The sequence below is a fragment of the Maylandia zebra genome, linkage group LG1, assembly GCF_041146795.1.
Source record: "Maylandia zebra isolate NMK-2024a linkage group LG1, Mzebra_GT3a, whole genome shotgun sequence".
NCBI lineage: Eukaryota > Metazoa > Chordata > Actinopteri > Cichliformes > Cichlidae > Maylandia > Maylandia zebra.
The window spans coordinates 23,082,919-23,105,344 of NC_135167.1; the positions used below are offsets into that span (position 1 = coordinate 23,082,919).

Consider the following 22,426-nt stretch of genomic DNA (forward strand, 5'->3'; position numbering starts at 1 on the left):
TATGTAGTGTATTTTAGAACTTGTTTTCAGACTTACCTCTAAAATCTAACTTGCCTATCAGCCATTACAATGCGAGTGTCCATTTAAAACACATTAGCATCAATCAAATGTTTCTTAATATTGCCAAAAACAAACTTCCATGTACCATATGTCAGCATATTTGACATTAAAAACCAAGGTACTTGTGTGTGGAATACCAATTTCTTTTAAATTTCGTTGCTGTGGTAAAGGTGACCAGTGAGCTAATAAATGTACTTTCCAAATGTCAAACAATCACTTCATGGTAAGTTACAAAAAATGTTTTCACTCTTATGTCAATCGAACTGTTGGGTTGCTGTTTATGGATTCACAGAATAATCTGTAAACTGCTTACAGCAGCAATGGCAAGAATAACCTCCTCCCTGCATTCAAAGGGATCTCAGTTGTGACAGAATAGCTCAAATTAAGCTATTCTGTCAAGAAATAAATTAATGACATTTTATACTTCAAAATTCTCATTATTTATAAATATAATTAATTCGTACAATACAGAATTAAAATAAGTACACAAGAAACACATTATTTCATGTTATACATTGTATGTTATACCCTGAAAAGATAGACCGAGGGTCCGCTATATATCATAATGTTTTTATTCTACATCTCAAGTGGCTGGAGTCCCATTCATTTAGTCAGTACTGATTTAACCCTTGTATGGTGTTCGGGTCTGTGAGACCCGTGTTCAGTTTTTTTCAAAAGAAAAATTAAACAATTAATTATTTTTTCACGTGTAAATGTGTTGTGTCTTTCCACTCACTCCACTTGATTATAACTGATTTATTTATAACATTTTATATAAAAGAAAAACGAGAAGCACATTAATTCATAAATGTGATCTAACAAAGGTAAAGGGAAAAAATTAACCATGTTTGCTGTTCATATGTCTTGTAATTGGGATGAAGTAAACATCTGTTGAGTAATTTAACATAAAATTGTTTGATAGTGTTAATTTGGAAAGCCAAAACTCTAGCGGGTCCACCAGACCCATGAACACTGGCTGAGTAACAAAAATACGAACACCACACAAGGGTTAATAAATACACAGATCATTCTTTAATATGCAGACAAAATACAAAGCTAAAAATAAAAATCTGTCCAAAATAATATTTGTGTCCGACACCTGGCACAATGGAAATGGCTCATATAGCAACTGATAAAGTGCATTTCTGATACTTGAGGCAGACTGTTATCAAAATAAACTGAATTAATGGATTTTAAAAGTAACCTTAACTGTTTCCTATGAGGAGGCTGTAACATGATTTCTAATTACAAACAAACCCCATTATAAATTAACAGGTGACAAAAACACTGCTGTCATTAAAAAACAACACAAAAACAAACAAAAGATTAAAAAAAAGTTACAAATAAACTACTCATTATGCAGTTGTGGCTGTTGTGGCTCCTTGACATACTTTTTTCTCTGAAATTTGTGAAAGGCTCATTAAAGCCCTTTGAAAGCAAGGTTTAGATTTGGAGAGAGGAAACAAGGACACCCGGGGAGAGGATATGGATTTGTTGTGGCAGTAGACTCACTGCAAGGACTTGCTGTTGTGCAGTTAATGACCTTTTCAGTCACGATCCATAATATGTGGACAAACCTGAAAGCGTTTTTTAACTTTTTCAGAACTTTTTCATTTAAAGTTTTATGTGTTTCCATTTGAATGGCATTTACATTTGACTTATGGGAACTCTTGAGCCTCGGCTTTTTTGGAAACGTGTTAGGTGATGAAAACACCTCAAATTAGCTTAAACCAGGAAATGGCTTGGTCTAAAAACTGGATACAAAAACAAAACTCTCCGCCTACCAGCACCTCTAAACCTCACAAAGGTGTTACTAAATTGTTTCTTTGTTGACACCAATAATCGTCTAGAGTGGTTACTTGGCAACTGTTTATTTGTTGATTTATTTTTTACCCTGGACATGAACCACAGAAACTCACATTAAAAAAAAAAAGAAAGGTAAGGAAACTTTCTATGTGTTTATAGGCAGATTTCATCATGTTTGTATAAACCCAGTCCAAGAGACAACATATGGGGCTTAATAATGAAGGTAATGCTTAATGCCAAAAACTGCAGTTCTTCAAATGACCACTTGAGGCTGATTTAAAAAGCAAGTCAGTGGTAAAATGGTCAACATCTTAGCAGAAATAAATATGTTTACTACCTGTAAAAAAAAAGCGACTACAAAGACATGACTTATTATGCCCACAACACCACAACAACTTAAACATGATGTAATGTAGATATTTAGTTTTTTTTTAATAAAACAAATAATAGGCCACCATTGTTATTTATGGTGCAGGTAGGCTAGATCAGCGGTCCCCAACCCTTTTTGCGCCACGGACCGGTTTATGCCCGACAATATTTTCATGGACCGGCCTTTAAGGTGTCGCAGATAAATACAACAAAATAAAACTAGTACCGGTAGCGAAAAAAAGAAGATTTATTCATAACACACGTGAAAAGACCAAGGAAAACCGAGTAAACGATAAAAACGATAACAAAATAACGCTGAAAACCGATAAAAACCCTGAAAACTATACATTTCACACCTGAGCCTCAACTCTCGCGGCCCGGTACCAAACGACTCACGGACCGGTACCGGTCCGAGGCCCAGGGGTTGGGAACCGCTGGGCTAGATAGCACATCCCATTCAACTAAAATCTGAGAATGACATAACTGAACATGAAAAGACTGTTGGCATAACTCAGAATTAAAAAACAAAAAACGAGGATGACCTTCTCCCAGGTTGAGCAGGCAACCATGTGCTGAAAGGCTAAATGCATTTAACCAGATTTGACTTTGAACCGTGGCCCTTTGTGGAGTGTCTTCCACCACTCTCTCTTCCTGCTTTCTGTTTCCTCTTCACTAAAAAACCCCAACAATGAAGACGATCACAGAGCTGAAGAAGCAAGCATGGGACAAAATCCTTTTCTGTGCAGCCACTTGAGAGGTGTGAAAGGGGAGTGTATCAGGTTATGATAAAATGTCTTTCCTAACCTGTAATTTCAGCCTACCATCCACCTTTTCAATGTAGTCAATCTCTCCTCAAGACACTTTATGTTTATAGACTCTTAAACACACTTTGGTGCACTTTCAAAGGCAGCACCTGCCATAAGTTATATTTTGCTGCCTGCAGAGCATCTTTACATTTAATACTTTCTGTTCCCAGGCTATCTTAAAGTTATTTTCACTTTCACTTGCTGTCTGCATTTTTGGGGAGACAAATTATAGGTGCAGCTTTTGGTCTTAGCTTCTGCTTCTCACCACCAACAACAAAAAGTGTTTGTGAGCTCTAAATTAATCAAATGTGTTAGTACAGAAGTGTCAAGAACACAGCTCGGGGTCTTTTGGAAGTTGTCTTCATCCGCATGTGCCCGATCATTTCCCTTTCTCTTGCTATGGATGAGAAAACTGTGTAGATTAATATCTCTTTTCTTGTTTCCTTTAGACATTTCGTAGCGTTCATACATTATGTACTTGGTTGTGAGACTGATGTAATGAGTCGAACTCGTTTCCATCATCAATCCAGAGTGCATTGCACATGTAAAATAATCACAGCCTTTATAGGTCATAATATGGAATAACGTTGCTGCTTTTTTAATGGATGAAATTCATATGTTTTTAACATAATGCTTTAGCAAGAGAGATTATTGATGGCATATTAAGGACCACAAGTTGAAATAGGCAGGGTTCCTTTTTTCCTCTCTTTGAAAACAGGAAAGGGATGACAATCTTTTCACAGAGTAAGCGAATAAACCCATTCTTCACCTTTCTCTACTTTTTAAACTATTCCAAGTCATACTTTGGGTCACAGCCACAACACAGATTTACGCGTCTCTTAGTTCTTCTCGCCATGCGGGGGGGATTGATCTCGTTGAAACAGCAGGGTCACACCCTTCCTGAAGCGGTGGTCCCTGACGCTGTAAATAATAACATTACAGCAACTGTTTCCTGTCAGAATCCAGAAGGCAAAAAAGGAGAAATTACACCAGGTGTATCCCACCACGTTCCCGAGCACAAACACTGCAATGGGCGTGAAGGATGCTGTAAAGGCAAATGTTAATATGCCAATTGTTTTGGCTGCTTTGATGTCTGAAAAAGAGGGCCTGTGAGGGCATCCTCCACCTCCTCCTCCTCCATCGCTCAGACTCCCCTCTGAGAGTAGTTTGCGTTTTTGGGAGTACCGCCGAATGCTAGTGAAAGACACGATATTAACAGCCAATGTGCCACCGAGCAGTGTGAAATCGAACGCTGGGAATAACAACAAGATGTTGGCATCTGGCGGGAGATGGCCTCCAAGCATGAGTGGGGTGTAGTTACACATGCGACTGCACTCATTGTACTCCAAAGTGAAGTTTCTGCTGAAGATGAGAGGCGCTAAAGCCAGCAGAAAGCTGGAAGCCCAGGAGAACAGGATGAGGAACAGAGTTCGTCTTCGGGTCACCAAGGCGTCCTTTTGGAGTGGCCACAGGATGGCCACACTGCGCTCCAAAGTCATTAGGAAAATGGTGCTGATGGAAACAAATGTGCATCCAGCAAACACTGGACCAATCAGCATGCAGGGCTGCCATGGGCTTACTAGTCCACCACGAGAAGAGGAGTTGGCAGGGGAAGTAGAAGTACCCTGATACCAAACAGGGGGCGTGGTGGTTACCATCAGAGAGATTTCAGTGTAGATGGAAAAAGGAACCACGAGGACACCGACCATCATATCTGCTATGGCCAGAGACACTGTCACAGAGAAGAAAGAAGAGGAAGATGTCATGTTGGATAGCTGTATTTAGTTTTCCTTATTATCATTTACTTAGCATTTTACCATTAATCACAAGAACTGCTTTATTTGCAGAATTTAAAAAACAACCTTTCTGATTTAGGTTTTCCATAAATTTAAATGAATCGGTTGTGCTGAATGAAACTATTTAATATAAGACATAATGTGGATTGCACAACACTGGTCACTATATTCTTCATTTCCAGTTAATACTTGTACAGCTGCTGTTATTGTGTATATATTTATTTATTTATTTATTTATATTTCTTCATACATTCTTATATAGTTCTATACTGTGTATTGTGTATTTTGTTGTACAGTTATTTTATTTTCAACTTTAATTTATATATTTTATCTTATTCTTTCCCAGTTAAATTTACCCTTCATTCTAAATTGTGTTGTACAGTTATTTCATTTTTAACCTTAATTTATATTTTATTCCTTCCTAGTTAAATTTACCCTTTTTAATTTTTCATATTTATTTCCTATCTTATTCATAGCCTTTTTTTTTTTTTTTTTTTTTTAGGTCACGAGCAGTTGTCTAAGCATTTCACTACATATCGTACTGTGTATGACTGTGTACGACTGTGTACGTGACAAATAAAATTTGAATTTGAATTTGAAGTTGATTTATAATACTTTATAATCCCTTCTGGTCACTGCCACCTTGTGAAAGGAATGCAATACTTATACATTATACATATAATACAATTTACAATATATTTATTGCTTAAAATTAAAGATTCTTTTATATCTCTCTAGACTGAAAAAAAAGTCTTCTTTAATATTACTGCATTTTACAAACAGGAAATTAAATTTTACTAAGGAATTGTTTTTTGCGTTTCTTGAAATTAGAGCCCTACCAATATAATGTTGAGGGACGATATATTGCCCAGTAATATCTATGTGATATACCAGAGGATAAATTAAAATACAAAAGGAAAGAAGAGGTGGAACAAACTCTTATAATCTTGTTGTTAGTATTAAGGTTGCATAGTTTGTCCACCAGAGGGCACTCTACAACGTTCCTGCATGTGTTTGGAACCACACAAACACAACAGCCAGCAGATACAAGAAATGTAAACCAGTGATCTATGACTTAATGTAGCAATATGAACAGAATCGTTATATTATATTAGTAAGGAGTTATAAATAACTGCACATGACCAATGTCAGGTAAATCTGTTTATGTTTCCTGTGCCTGAAAGAAAAAAATATATCAGCTGATATCAGATTTCATATCAAATATCGGTAAATATCTGATGTTGGTCGGGCTCTACTGGAATCAATCCATGAAACTTGATTTACACTCTAGATGTACATGTTAAGATGTGGTGATAAAGCAGTTCAATTATTATTTTTTAATTCAATTCAATAAATGTTATTTATATAGCACAAAATTACAACAAAAGTTGTCTCAACACACAGTTCACAACATTTACCTTTCAGGTATCCCTGTGGTGTTCTCGACTGTCTGGTCTGCACAAACACTGTAAGTGTGACCACGTTCCCAACCACGATGGCAAATGCTAGGCTGACCATGAATGCCACTGCCAAGGTGCGATTGAGAACCCCACAGCAACACACGGTACATAGTGGGGCCAGTGAATGGCCTGACCCCAGTCCTGCCTGAGCAGCTGCAGTCAGGTTAAACGGACAGTCAGTGGTCACCAGCAAAGCTGCCGTACTCCCAGGAACACTGACGTTGGGAAGCAGAGCAGTCATGTCCCAGGTTAGACTGGTTTTAAGGCTTGTGATGCAGTGGTGGCGGGACCACTCAGGAGACCATGTCCTGGACTGGGAAACTCTCCTAATGGGAAAAAAATAGGTAAGCATTGAAAACCTTATATCACATAATAAGCACATTATGTCCAACAGTTAACAGTCATGGTATTTCTCTTTTTGATGGCCGAATTGAACCAATGTTTTTTTTTCTAATTCTCTATTTCTAAAAAGATTTTCTAAATGCAGTTGTTAAAAATCGCATTAAATTTGTTATTTCTCATGATTTCAATAGAAATTTTATTTTTTAACAAATGTCAGATAATTTTAGGTCGTTCATACCAGACACAATAGCACTTTTGCAGCACTCAAAATCACATCATTTAAAGCTTTGAATCGGTTACTGCAGTCAGTAGCAAACCTTTTAATATATATGTATCATCTGCAAATTTAGGGATGTTTGATTTTAACCTCTGAAAGCCACCATAAGACATAAGTGTGTATACTCTATATCTTTGCTGCCATTCAAACAGTGGCATTAAAACAGTTCTTACAAACATAGCTTTTAATATAAATTGAAGCATGTAATCCAATAATATGCTTGACTCAAAGGGTTTGAAGTGCTAAAAGTCTGTAGTATATGACATGTGTAGGGTAGAGAGGTTGTGCTTATGTTGCAGTACAGATATGTTACACTAAAGGCTGAATAAAATATAGCCTTACAAATCATAGGTAGTCTTCTTTTTCTCCAGCTGGAGAGTATTGGCACTGAATTTATTACTTGTGTGTACCAGCTACGTGCTGTTTCTGTGCCCTAACACTGTTGGAAGCACCTCGATGCTGTCAGTTCCCATGCTGAAACTCTGAGTTCAGTACCAAATGTCTGTCTCAGCTGACAACTAAATACACGAGTCCTTCAATCATTTATGCTGTTCACTGGGCCAGAGAGCAGGAAGGTACGCACAGAGGACGAAACAAAAGGTAACAGGAGTGGACATATTCAGACCAGAGCAAAACCAAATCAAAGCCTGCATTTGCTGTGCAGCTTTGTGTGCAGAAACATGGTCAACAAAACATCACAGCTGTGGCTGAAGTCCTTTCACTAATATCAGCAGGGAATTAGAGGTTCTTGAGAAGCAAGGGAAACACTTGTGTATTTTTTCTGTGACTGGCTCATGGTTCAGGGTTGAATTAAGATCAGATATGAAAGACCCTCAAAGCTTGTCTGGAAACAAGGGCCAGATATAAAACAACCTGACGTTTTACTTGTTATTAGCAATTTAGTGAAGTGGGTTTGATCCTGGGTGGAGACAAAAAAAATTATATGATATCACGGAAACGATATCACGCTAAATATCTGCTAAACGAAACACGTGGTGACCCTTCGTGAATAAGGGATCAGCTGAACGTAGCTTTATGAACAGAAAAATAAATTTATATTTATAAAGCTGATAAGAAATTTCATCATTTTGAAATTTTGGTCACTTTGTTATTTGTTTTAATTAAGTGACTCTTACTGAGATGTAAGATTTTACAAACAATAAATTAGATTACACAGATGCACCTTTGGTACAAGTGACTTTGGTACAAGTGGTTGAACGTCTGGTGTCCTGGTGCAGCCACAACAACCTGGTGCTGAATGCCCAGAAGACAGTGGAGATTATTGTGGACTTCAGGAAGCACACAGCCCCACTCCCCCCCATCATCCTGACTGACACCCCCATCACCTCTGTGGACTCATTCCGCTTCCTGGGTACCACCATCACCCAGGACCTGAAGTGGGAGCCCACCATCACCTCCGTCATCAAGAAAGCCCAGCAGAGGATGTACTTCCTGAGGCAGCTGAAGAAATTCAACCTGCCAACACGGACGATGATGCAGTTCTACACTGCAATCATCGAGTCCATCCTCACCTCCTCCATCACCGTGTGGTACGCTGGAGCCACTATCAGGGACAAACAGAGACTGCAGCGTGTTGTGCGCTCTGCTGAGAAGGTGATTGGCTGCAGACTCCCATCTTTGCAGGACCTGTACACCTCCAGGACATTGCGGCGTGCAGCTCGGATCTCAGCTGACCCTTCTCACCCTGGACACAGTCTGTTTGACCTGCTCCCCTCAGGCAGGAGGCTCCGGTCCATTCGCACCAGAACCTCTCGCCATAAGAACAGTTTCTTCCCCTCTGCTGTTGGACACATGAACAATAACCATATGACTGTTCCCGCTACTAACACATGACCCTATGCTGTGTCACTGCATCATTCCATGTTTGGCACTGATCACCACCTGCACTCATGTATATATCTTTCAACGTAGCACTCTTAATTCTTATTCTCATGTATATATCTCATGTATATCTCATGCACATATCTTTCTACGTAGCACTTTTAATTCTTATCCCTACTTTTATTTTTTCATGTCTATTTAAGTGCTATTTATGACACTATGTTTGCACTGAAGCACCGCAGCAATTTCCTAATGTTGTAAACCTGCTCAACATTTGGCAATAAACCCCTTTCTGATTCTGATTCTGATTCTGATTCAGCCTCCAGCATGTGTGGGTCAATCGTTTACTTGCTGGAAACACTTTTACTTCCTGCTAATGTTGATAAGGCCTGTCAGATTGCAAATGTCTAGATGTCAGTGGTGTGTTCACACTTATCATCTGAGTAAATTATAAACAGTGTTCTCATTATTGGAGGTTTTCCATCCCTGGTTATCTTGAAACGAAAAAAAGACATTTGGTTGTCTGACATTTCTGTTTTTCTGTCACGGCTCGGCTGTGTGGCAGGCAGGAGTAGGGCCCAAAATGCAGGACTCACAGGCACGAGGGAATAAACTCAAAAGGCAGCTTTATTGCCGAAGAGGTAGAACTAGTGATGGGACGTTCTGTATCGAGGCTTCGGAGCGTGTGTCGAGTAATGGAGGGGGCGTTTCCGCGAAGCGCGTATCGAGGCTTGCTTCATTTATGGGAGGAGCTGAAAATGATGACGTCCGAAGCCTCGCTGCCCGGCTGTACCACGTGACTGGTTCATGAAGCGGTTCGAACTTTGCCGCAAATAATCATTTTCCATACTGCCAGCATAAATATACACAGTATACTGCCATCACTACAATATACATGTTTTACACACTCCTTTTGTTGTTGACATTTACAGGCTGTGTGCAAAATGCCACACTCTTCAAATTCATGCCAGCTATTATTTTTACGTCCAGTAGGTGTCCTGCTAGAGCAAATGAAGCTTCATGAAGCTTCGCGTTGGGGTGAACCAATTGGATGAAAAGCTCCAGTGCTTCATGGGGCTTCATCTGCCCATCACTAGGTAGAACATAGGAAATACAAAACTAAACTGGGAAAAAGTAAACTAACACTCGCAGGTAGACACAGGAAGATCCACACAACATGAGGGACGACGTCACACTGAACAGAGGGAGACGCAGACAGAAATACACAGAGGGTTAACGAGGGAAGTGGGAACACACGGGGAACACAGGTGACACTGATAATCATAACGAGACAGGGCGGGGTGAACTGAACACTGACGGGAGAGGTGAAACAGGAAGTACAGGAGGAGAGAGAGCACGAGTAGAACCCCAACGTAACAGGCAGGGGAGACATGGAATAAACACGAAAGGGGACGAGGGCTCATAAATACATAGAGGGTACACAGGGGGAAGAGAGAGCACGGGGAGAACTTAGACATAATGGGCAGGGGAAGCATGGAATAAAATACAAACATACAAGGAAACTAAGAACGCTGGGCCAACATGGCCCAGGACCATGACATTTTCATGTGACAAAAAGATTTTGGATCACTCCTAACGCCTTAATTTTAATTTGTTATGTTCTGTATTGGCTGCTTTATCTCATTTGCTTTTCAAAATACTAGAAATCCTAAGTATGTGATTACTTTTCATGTTTACCCATCGTTTGCGTATGCTTATGAAACAACGGGGCATGCTGTTCCTCATAGGTACAAATGAGCTTTCGTGGTTTTCTCACCTTTTCGCATTGTAAAATAAAGAGAAAGAGCTTTATTTGTCTTCTTGTACTTTCAAAGCAAGGCTTTCCTGTCAAGCTCTCGTCACTTCTGATATTTCTTCCTCTGAGCTCATCTCTTTCATGTCAACCCTGCCTCAAAAGACAATTACGAATCTTTCGTTTTCATGGTTATGTTGTGCTGAGAAATGCAATTGCTGCTTGGATTGTTTAGAGACATTTTTTCAGAGCGAACGATGTTCTACATTTATACGTCCTGGCCACAGCAGCAGTCATATGAATGCAAAGGATAGACATGTGAGTCCAAAGTGTGAAGAGCGAGCACACTCCTGTCTGTGATTAATTTTGGGCAACAATACCAACTCGGTCAGGGTGGTATTGTTGTATTGTTCAGTCTCTTTCTGCATAAAACTAGAGTGCAGTCTGATGTGTGCTGACAGTGTCTCAACACAAGCTTAAAAGTATGTTGAATACTTCAATATTAACATTGTTTGTCTTTATCCTAACAGAAACATAATCTGGTTGGCCCCATATGTCTCCATGAAAACATTATTGTTGTTACAAATTAGCTGCACATAAATAACAGCAGACACATCCGGTGCATATCTGTAATGTTTGTTTTTTGGTATCATGTTCCTGAGTTTCCCAAAGACCCCTCTGCTGCTCAAGCATGCTTAGGAAAATGCACAGCTGTGGCTCTCTGTGGAGTTCTGTTAAAATGAATTTTACATCCTTGCCGTCTCACAAGCCCCACTGTGGTGCATCTGAAAGCTAACAATGGAAAGTTGTCGTCAGTGAAACCCAAACTGTCATTTAGTTGGAGTCAAGTCTCTTTCAGCTGCGGTTCACAGCAAAAACCAAGGGGCAACTTCCAGGGTTTTAAAATTAGGACAATGGAGAAGTGTCATTAACTGCAGCTCCTTAAAGGAAATCAGTCCTCCCAGACCTGCCATGATAAGATTACACTTTAGAGCAGAAATAAGCAGTCGATGGATGCTTTTATCATTTTTCTGCTTTTTGTTGTTGTTGTTTTGCACACTTAACACTGAGCTACAGTATCGATCATTCAAATAAAAAAGGCACCTTACTCAAGTGATGAACCAGTGTTGTGTTTACACAAAACAGACAACTGAACCTATTTTAAATTGTGTCTTTATGCACTTTGTTAATTTTAAACTTTTGTTCACAGTGTCATTAATATATGCAGAGGAGCTCAGAGAGGTAAAACTGTGAGTGTTACAGTGAGCCATCTGTAAACACAGTGGAGGCTCTGTCACGGTTTGAGGCTGCACTTCAGGCAGTGGTGTTGGAGATCTTGTCAAAATTGATGGAACGTATTGTTGGATTTGTATCCAACATGCAATACTATCTGGAAAGCATCTGATTGACTACGATCAAAAACACACTGCTAGTGCAGGAAAAATATGCTTGGGCAGAAAAACACATCATTTAGGATGATCAGATTGGCCTCCTAAGAGCCTGGACCTCAGTATTATTGAACCAAAACAGAACAAGGCAGCCAACATCCAAGGAAGGGCTTTGAATGTTCTTCAAGAAGCCTGGAGAACTATTCCTGAAGACTACTTCAAGAAATTACAAGAACACTTACCCAGGGAAGTGTTGTAGAATAAATACTGATTTTCAAGCTTGTTAAAAATGTACTAACTCATTTTCCAAGCCACGTATAAAGAAACTTGAGACGTTTTCACAGTGCTCTGTAGTCTATGCTGTATCGTGCCAAAAGAAAGATCTCATTTCATTGCTTCCACCCTTGTAAATTAGTTTTATTTAACACAAAATATGACATTTAAAGCTATAAACAATTATTTTTCTGTATTTTTATGACTTTATCAGCGGCCAGAATATTTCTATGTTTTGTTCTTTTCTTAAACAGATTTTTCCTCTTTTACAGATTATACTAGATTATAGTTTATAAGTCTCAGACCAAAAACTTAATATCCCTGTCATTTCAGTGCTGCAGTGGCCAAAGGCATTCATTTTATTAGCCAGATATGTTGAAAATCAATTCTGAGCTTCGAAGAATCGTTATCTGTTATTCAGTTCAGCAAAATTCAGATTGTGAGAAAATCCATCTGCCCTTTTGATTTTCTCTAAAGCTTGATATTTGCTCCCCCTCTGTGTCGGTAACACTGAGCTGCAGGCACAATGATAACTCAGCCTGAACAAGGCCAAGAGAGTGTTTAAAGAAGACTGTTTTCATTTTACAATTTATGAAAGCAGCTCTTGAAAATCTAAAATTCTTAAAATGGGTAGCAGCGAATGGTGAGGAATTATGACGTCAAGCATAGTTCAGCCTTTGACTGTGTTTCGTCTTTTTATGAGTGCATTCTTTTGTCTGTGAAAGATACAGTGTCATAGGGGTGTTTAAAAAAACTGATTCTAGTCTAAATTATATGCTCTTAAAATCAACAGGATTAGACAACTGCTTTCAAGTCAGAGTAATTATTTTACTTTAAATTTCCTGATGGTGCTGGTGGTAAAACAAAAGGAAAATTATTTAAGGGAGGATGGGAGATGAACCTCATTAAGGGGCTTTTTGCCCTTACCTTGAGTGAAGATGACAAGTGGAAGCCTTCCCTGTGGCAAGACCTCAGGCACAGTGAGACAAGCAGCTGACAGCAAAGACCGCACACACACACACACACACACACACACGCACGCACGCACGCACGCACGCACGCACGCACGCACGCACGCACGCACGCACACAACAAAATAGGCTGCATGATGATTTACATACGAGCTTTTTCACAACTTGAAATTTCAAGTCCTCAAGACAAAGGTCATTTATTTTTTATGTCTCAGTAGAAATCAGTTCTGGACCAAAGATCCAACATCTAAACTGCTTAACTATCAACAGTTACCCTGCGCATTTGTTTGTGGGCGTTACGACTGCTGTTTTTGTCGTCTTGTGCGACTGATGTGCTTTTCTTTCCTTTTATAAAAAGCCCTCCATTGCTGTGTCTTAAATCTGAGTAAGAGTGTAATAATTAGAGTGTGCAGATTCCTGCATGGGATTGGTGTGGATGTTTACAGCTCAAAGATGGCCGCCATCGAGAGAGGCTTTGTACACCTTTTCTGTTACCCACCACAGATTTACTGGATACTTTATTAGGTGCACTTTGCTGCTATTTCCCCACATTTTCTCCAACATAGTTCTATATTAGGTTCTTTATAGTTTGAGGAGATAACAAGAGGTGTACTGAAAAGTCTGATTTTAAATTTCCAATCAAATTCTCTCTACAATTGACTTCTTATTCCCTCTTGACAGGTTTTGCACAACTCTTCTCATATATTATCTGTGATTATAACATTTAATTCTAGTTCCCATCTCTCCTTAATATAGCCTGTGTTTTGGCATGACTCCTTTATAATCCTTTTGTAAATATGAGAAACGTGTTTCTTAGCTGGGAGATGTTTTTCCATAATATTAATAAAGTATTCTTCTATGCTGTTAGGAGTTTTATTAATCTTTTTCTTTATGATTCAGGTATCTATAGCAGTCTTTAGGGGGGAGTTAGAATCGTTCCTGAAGTTCCTCTGTTCCCTGTCTTGTCATGGCACAGATTCAACAAGGTGCTGGAAACCTTGCTCAGTGATTTTGGTTCATATTGACAAGATAGCATCACACAGTTGCTCAATATACAATAATGCTTAGTTGTTACCAAGGGGCCCAAAGAGTGGCAAGAGAATATCCCCACACCATTACAATACCAGCCTGTCACTTCTCACCCTACTACCTGGTTTGCAGCAGAAGTTGAGACTTCTCAGACAACATTTTTCTATCTTCTGTTGTCCAATTTTGGTTGACCCATGGAAACTTTACTCTTAGTTTACTGTTTTCAGCAGACAGGAAAGGCAGCCGGTGTGCTGCTGAAGGTCATCTGCTTCAATATTTGACCTATCAAGCATTCAGAGATGCCTTTCTGCATACCTTGGTTGCAACAAGTGGTTATTTGAGTTACTGATGCCTTCCTATCATTTTGGAGCAGTCTGGTCATTCTCCTCTAACCTCTGGCATCTACAAGCCATTTTCACTCAAAGAACTCGATATTTTCTGATGCACACAATTTCACGAGTATGTTTTTACTTTTCTCCATTTTATATAAAAAAATCCTTCACATTTCATTTTTGCTTCTGAACATTTCTTACTCTACATTGTTTGCAGAACTCTTTAGTCAGGAAGGTTTTGATGACTCAGACTTTAAAGAGTGGTGAACTATTCAAGTTTTGAAAAATGTGAATGGGGTTTTGATTGTTGCAGCTGACTCAGGTACTATGTAAAATTCAGTAACTGCCAAATCGACTGAGAAAAACTGTAATGATCAGTTGAGCAGGTGACTGTATTTTGAACAGTTTTCTCAGGTTTTTGTGAATGAGAACGGCGTCACTGTCTTTTGGTTTGTTTCTTTTGCTAATACTATGTTGGTTGTGATTCGTTACATAGATATATGTTTATTTCATCTCCAGTTTTAATGAATCTTATCATTAATTACATCATATTAACTGCAAAAGTAGTTGCAGTGGCTGATAGGCACTCTGCTATGTCCACATTTTAGCACATAGCAAATAACAAATAAGTCTTCACATAATGACGATTAGTCATGCTCAGTCTCTGTCAACACTTCTTTAATTGATATAGACTTTGCAGGGCTGTCTACTGTGTAGTATGTTTTAAAAAAATATTTTCAAAAAATTCAATGTGCGTCATGTTTCTGAGGTATGAAAGTAGTAAATATATAAGCTACAGTATCAGTTCTTTGTGTGTATTCGAGTGAAATTCTCCTGTTTCTCACCTCTTTTGGTCTTCAGATCTTCCCCGATTTTATTTATTAATTTTTTTACTCAAGAAATAAATTGTTGAGTTAACAGCCATTTACAAGACTTGTTATCAGGTCTTTTTCTACAGGAATGTAGTGTTGACAACAGTGCAAACCGATATGAGGAATAACAGTGAAGATGATGGCCATTAGAATAAATAATTTTGGAAATAAAGATGCCTCTGAACCCTGTAAAGCCTGAACCATGAAATAATTGCCAGACACTCTAATTTTTTAATTTATTGACATTTCCGACAGATTAAAAAAAAGTTTGCGTTTGCATGTGTGAGTATTAATTGGATAGTTTTTGCTACATCTAACGTCTTTAGTTTTTTCTGGAAAAACTTTTTTCTGACTAAATAACTCTGACTTAATAAGTCATTTCTAATTATTTATTCGATTAAGTGTTCATTATTGGTTTCTAAACACATGCACAGATAAAACTACCCGAAAGAAGCTCCAGTAACAATGCTGTGCTATATGGAGTCCTTTGTGGTGGAATAGCTGCATTTAGGTTGTTGTTCTTGCATGCAGTGAACCTTCTTTGACAGGGCTGTGTCTCTGAGTGACAGATAATGTAGGAAGACCGTGGGGGCCCGGTCAGGGCTCTCGAGCCAGGTCGCCTAACGCACACAGGGGTCATCTGCAGTAATAAGTGAGTCAGAGTCGCCTGAGGCCGACTGCCACAGCACATGAGCAGAAATACAATTTTGTCTTCAGATCTTGGCCTGTCATTCTGTCTGTGTTTGTTTCACTGTGTACAGCAAACACATACAGGCACACATTTAAAAAGGGTTGTTTTATAACCCTGTTCACAAAAACAGGGTTATAAAAAAAGAAGTGGGGACACTATAAAATGTGAGAACCTTATTAAAGGTTTTACTTTATTTAAAATAGTACAAGACTAATATTTCTAATGTTTGAACGCAGAAGTTTTGTTGAATATGATGCCAGCAACGTCCAAAAATTGGATGGACAGGAACATCACAGGGTTAGGGTTCAAAGGATTTAAAGAGCATTTAAAGAACACCAGGTGAAGGCACTGCTGTGGCTCACCTGGTTGAGCTGACCACCCTCCTGACCATTCTAGGAAACCAGTGCCAGTCTCTCCAGTCAAAATATGAAAAAAAAAAAAGTGATTCATTTATAAAATTGACAAAGATCCATCTCATATCCTTTTGCCAGAGTATGAGCTGCTGTCCTCAGACTAATCTATTTAAGCTGTAAGCATCTAATTTCCCATCCACACCTGGGATGGTCTGAGCTTCTGCAGTGCATGGGCTCATCTGTGTAGGCACCATTATTGCTAAATGATGTTGCAGACTTTGGAGTAATGCATGATGCCATTTTACAAAATCTTTCAGGGAAGGACTCCTAATTTCACACACACAATGCCAAATCGCCTTCTGCATGTATTACAGCACCATGGCTCATCACAAAGAGTCTGCCTTCAGTCCAGAGTCGTCCCCAACTTAAAATTGCACATTATGAAATGATGAAAAAATGTGAGAAAGGAAGCCCTGGATTGTTTAGTAACTAAAATATCAACTAATAAAAGGAAAGGTGTTTATCTCTAGAGTTACAGCAGTCAGTATCCTCAGTTCCCAAATTGAAAAACAAGGAGGTGATGAAACGTGTGGTAAACATGGTCGTGTCCCAACATTTTTAAACATGTTGCTTTCATAATAAATGAAAGCAAGTGTTCAAAAAACAAAATAAAACAATTATCCTTGTACTATTTTCATTTAACTTTAGAGTCTGAATGATCAAATCACTGCAGTTCAGTTATATAGTTGTATGCAGTTTATAAAGCATTGAATTTTTTTTTAAATGAGTTCACATTTTTGCCTTTGTTCGTGTGTTTTTGACATCATTGGGAATATTTTTGCTCTTGTTCTGTCTGAAAAAACAAATCTCTGGCAGTGTTTGTTGTCACTTCAGTAGTTTCTCATTCTAGCTTTTCTTCTTTTTATTCCATTGCTTAAAATTTCTTAACATTACACTTAAAATGATGATCTGAACACTGAAAAAGCCCCTTTTTAACATATAAAGATACCCTATATGGAGAGATCATATAAGACATTCAGGGTGTACCCCCCTTTTTTATGGACTGCAACATCTGGAAATACTCTGGAAGTCCCTCAACCCTTTTTAAACCACTTAAATTAGGTTTTTCTTTTTCTGTGTGTGGTCTTTGCTGTGCATTTAGGGTAACAAATGAATACTTAGAGAGTACAAGAACAACAAGAAGAACAAAAATAGTTTAATAGGATTTTTAAATGATCCCAAACAAACTGAATAAAAGAAACTGTGCATCACAGACTTGACATTCTGATATTTAACTGTAAAAACATATCAAACATTTGACAAATGTCCAGTTTACGCTTTTACATTTACACCCTTCTTCTCAGGTTTGTTTCCCGGGAGAAAAAAATAGAAATCAATAATTTATAAATTAAAACCTATGTTTCTTTAAAATTACACTACAATTTCTAAAAGCTGTTTCTGTCAGTGATATCATGGTTCTCAAGGATTGCTATTGCCTTGTTTCCCAGTAATGGTATTTAATAATGAACTAAATACATTTGAAAAGTCCCATTCACCCACAAGATGATGAACTTTTTACATCAGAGCATGTGTTTCTGGACTTGTCCTTATATGTCTTTACATCCTGTCTGTCCCTATCGAAATTATGCACAGCTAACAGACATCACACCCACCTCTGGACTCAGCCAACAGCTGCTGCATGCCTGAACGGTCAGACACCAAGCATGATACACCTGACAGATTAGCAGGTTAGTATGAAGCGTTTTCCCCAATACAAAGCACTGAAGGTTTGATTAGGCTGACACTGCTAGCTTACACTGATTAAGATTTCTTAAAAAGCTTCCAACTGAAGAAATTTTCTTGTTTAATAAAACAGAAGAAAATAAAAACACTAAAAACAACTGTTGTGAAAAATATCATTGAAATTGAACGAGACACGTATCTGTGTGGCCGCAGAGACTACTCAATGTTTGTGTCCAATAACAACCAGCAAAGAAAAATGCAATGGGACTATTTAAAATATAAATATTTTGGTAAACTTAAAGTGAAAATATAAGTCTTATGCTTCAAATAATTATAGTATTTTTCTGAATGTTACACATTACAATTTAATTCTGTTAAGTGAGTAATTATGAGTTAATATTCAGAGCTAAATGCATACAGCGTGGGGATTTAGCCTTATATTATCAAGAAATTGTGTCAAAATAAAAGAGCTGCTGTCATTTAATCAAAACACAATTTACAAGAAATCTAATGAGACAATCTTACCGGCATTTCCTCAGAGCACTTGGCAAGACAGAGGTTGAGAGCAGGAACAAAATCCAGTATTTAGATGCTGACTTAGTGGAAATAAATTCCTGTTAAACACCGTCCAGTGGAGAAGAAAGTGGAGCTGTAGTCCTCATCATTCATTCTCCCGAGAAGCACACATTAAGCACAAAGCCTCTCACACACTCCGGCTCTCTGTCCATGTGATTCAGCCTCTCCCCTCTCCTTCCTCCCACTCTCTCTCCTTGCATTGAGCGCTTAATCTCCAGTCCCCACTACTTCACTGTTTCCCCTCTCTACAGCTTATCACATGCACACGGTCTTTCCCAGAGCTTCAAGGTAAAGTCCACAGCAGCACTTTGCTCCCTTTCTCTTTTTGTTTCCCTCCCATGTTTGGCCTCTCATGTGTCTCCCCCCACCCTCTCTCATCTTCTCTCTTTGGTCCTCGGTGCTCTGAACATCTGTCATGCTGTTGTGTCTCAGAGCTTCTGTTGCTGTTGAATTCTCACTTTCAGTCCACGCCTCATTATCTGCATAGACTCTTTGTCCTCAAGCTTATTGTAGCTTTCTTACATGCTTTCACTTTTGAACTTTTCACATGCCTGTGCTGCTGAAAATCATCTCTAGCTCCATTTCAATGGCACCCATCGTTTGCCCCTAGTGGTCTGGGCCCATGTGCAAAGCTTGTCTAGCTTGAGGGTCACATCCATCCTCTGTTGTTTTCCTCAGGGAGAAAAGACTACAGCTTTCAAGTGAGACCTCCTACCTTCAAATATGATTGGAAACACTGAACATCAGGTTTAAGTACACAGCACTGATTTGTTCTTGCCTTAACAAAATCTCCACGAGACGGGCTGAAGTCATTCAACAGCAAATGCACTGAGATTGAAATGGAAATTGAAGCATTCGGCTGTGTACGTGCTGAGCAGCTTTATGTAACTTAATCCTCAAGGGGTTTGTAAATCTGCCAAATAAATAGGACATATCCCATGTTATAGTCAGGGAGCTATAGCCTGGTTTCTGTTCTGGTTGATTACATTTGGAGGCCTACCAACCTGAGTGACAGGTCTTTTGATGGTACAGCACTGTCAGCTATACATACTGTATCTATTGCTGTGTGAAGCCTGCAGACAAACTGAATGGCTCAAGCTCTGGTGGGAGTCACACTGTGAATAATCCAACATAAAACATGCAGTATTAACCTGAATGAAGTTCCTATAAGATCAGGGACAACACATGTGTTAGTGATTTGTCAACCCTTCCTTTCCTTCTTTTTTACTTTGTTTCCACAATCAGAGGAGTCGCCCTCTGTTGGTCATCATAAAGAATGCAGGTTTAACTTCTGTCTGTGTACATTTTTCCTGCCATTCCCACATACTGGATTGATTCATAGCAACTTTACTCAACCTTGCCTTCCAGAGCAATGCCGCTAACAAAGCTGGGTAAAGAACAAACATTTGTGACATTTTCTGTCCCAGAAAAATATTTGCATGATCTGAGTAGTTTGCACCCACTGACACGGTGATGAGGTTGAAATGTGGACTTTCAGAGAACAGAAGGGCTTCCTAAATGAACAGCTCTGTGTCTGACCCAATTAAAAGTGCACTCGCCTGAGTGTCATCTCCTTAGCACCGCCGCCATAAAGTGACTTACCCTGACATTAGTGTTAGAGTTTTAGGGTTTTGCTACCAAGTTATGTTCTTAAACTGATTACCCTTAGAAAATGTTTCTCAGGGCTCCCTAGAAGTCAAATCTTCACACCCAATTAGACTATATTTTAAGTACAGAGCATGAATATTAAATCTATCTAGTCAGTTACTGATAGTTTTTAATGCATGACTGAGAATGAGAGCATAATGGCCTCCACACATTTTCTGTCAGTACTCATAAAAAAATGAACACAAAATAAAATGTGTCAGGCCAGCACAAGCTGCCAAAACAGCTTCCCTTCAGTTTGGCATTGATTCTGCAAGTCTGAACTTTACTGGAGGGAAGAATACGATTTGTCCATAAGCAGTTCCCTCAGTTGGTCTTTTGATGATCTATCGCAGTGGTCCAAAAATCCTCAATACGTGTTGCAAACACTATAACATACAAGACTAATTCTGTGTGGCATGTAAATAAAAGCGGAATCCAATGCAAATCTCATATTTTATTTACATATCAAACTTTTTTTTTTTAAAAAGTGTCATTTTAAGGAAAATATTGAGTCTAATTTGAATTTGATGTCATTGACATGTCTCAAAAAACTTGGGACCGGGCCTGTTTACCACTGTGCAGCATTCCCTCTTCTTTTAACAGCAGCCCATAAATGTCAGGAAATTGAGGACAGCCTCGTCTGATATAGGATTCTAGTCCTGGGCCTTCTTTGCCATATTTTTGTTTGATGATGCTCCAAATTGTTTTCAGCTGGTGAAAGGTCTGGACTGCACGCAGGTCATGCTGTTGTAATAGATGCAGTATGTGGTTTACCATTGTCTTGCTGAAATATGCAACGCTTTCCCTTAAAAATAAATAGTGAGAGCATATGTTGCTGTAAAACCTGTATATACATTTCAATACTGATGGTGCCTTTTTCACATGTGCCAATACTGCCAATTCCAAACTAATACAGCCCCATACCATCAGTGATGCAGGCTTTTGAACCTAGCACTGTTAGTCCCTTTAGAGGGTCACATCTTCCATGTTTTCCAAAAATAAATACGAATTTTGTTTTATCTGACCACTGAACACTTTTCCACTTCAATTCAGTCCATTTTAGATGCGCTTTGGCCCAGTGAAGATCGTGGCAATTAAAACATATGTTCACATATGTCTTATTCCTTGTGTCATAGAGCTTTAACCTGCGTCTGTGGCTAGCATAGTTAACTGTGTTCCTGAGCACATGCAATGATTTCCATGACAGAACCATGACTATTTATAATACCGTGCTGCCTGAGGGCCCAGAGATCATAGGCGTTCAGTATCGATTTTCGGCCTTGTCTCTTGTGCAGAGAGATTTCTCTCTGAGTCTTTTTATCTTATTGGGCCCTTTGCCCATCTTTACTTCTGAAAAACTCTGATTTCATTTTACACCGCATCGCAACATTTTAGGCATTAAGGCTGTATGATTCTTCCTCTTGATAGTTTCAACCTTGGTTAGACCACTCCCAATGCGAAATAAAGTTATAATCACTAATAAGAACATTGTAGTGAACACAGACGTGTTTTAATCGCACGTCTGAGTAACCTCTACACAGCCTCTGTTAAATAAATGCCCAAAGCCTCAATTCTGGACTTCCCACCATGAAACACATCTAAATTGTTCCAGCACAAGGTAACTATTTACTTCCATGAATCTGATGAAATGCTGCGTTTTTGTTCCCTACAGACAAACCCATTCATCTGAACCTCGTTTTGTGTAATAACAAAATAAACAGAACACAGTGTTGCAAAATACTTCTCATCCACAAGTGATAGCAGTGTGTCAGAATCCGTCAGCACTGTTTATCTTTAGTAAACTATGAAGTAAATCTATGACCAAAGTACAAACTGTTATACTTTGCAAAATTAAAAAACACAGAATTACAAAACCTGCAGTTCATTAGATCCACTGCTGAGCTAAAGTGTTAAAATACAAAAAATAAAAAAATAGACTAAACCAGCAGAAATTAACACGTTTTACCACTGTGCTGTGGTATTTTGCCATTGTGCATTTTTATACTTAATTTAATTCAGTTTATTATACAACAAAATATA

General features: G+C 38.7%; 1 protein-coding gene across 1 annotated transcript; it reads right to left on the reverse strand.

The window, feature by feature from the left end:
* Positions 1 to 859: 859 nt before the first annotated feature.
* LOC101482767 (trace amine-associated receptor 13c) lies at positions 860 to 18,991 on the reverse strand. Its single transcript, XM_004543529.2, has 3 exons — positions 18,689 to 18,991; positions 6,256 to 6,623; positions 860 to 4,773 (listed from the first exon to the last, which is right to left on the reverse strand). The coding sequence occupies exons 2-3, from the start codon at positions 6,536 to 6,538 to the stop codon at positions 3,881 to 3,883; spliced, it is 1,176 nt and encodes a 391-aa protein (XP_004543586.1). The 5' UTR covers positions 6,539 to 6,623; positions 18,689 to 18,991; the 3' UTR covers positions 860 to 3,880.
* Between the last annotated feature and the right edge of the window lie 3,435 nt (positions 18,992 to 22,426).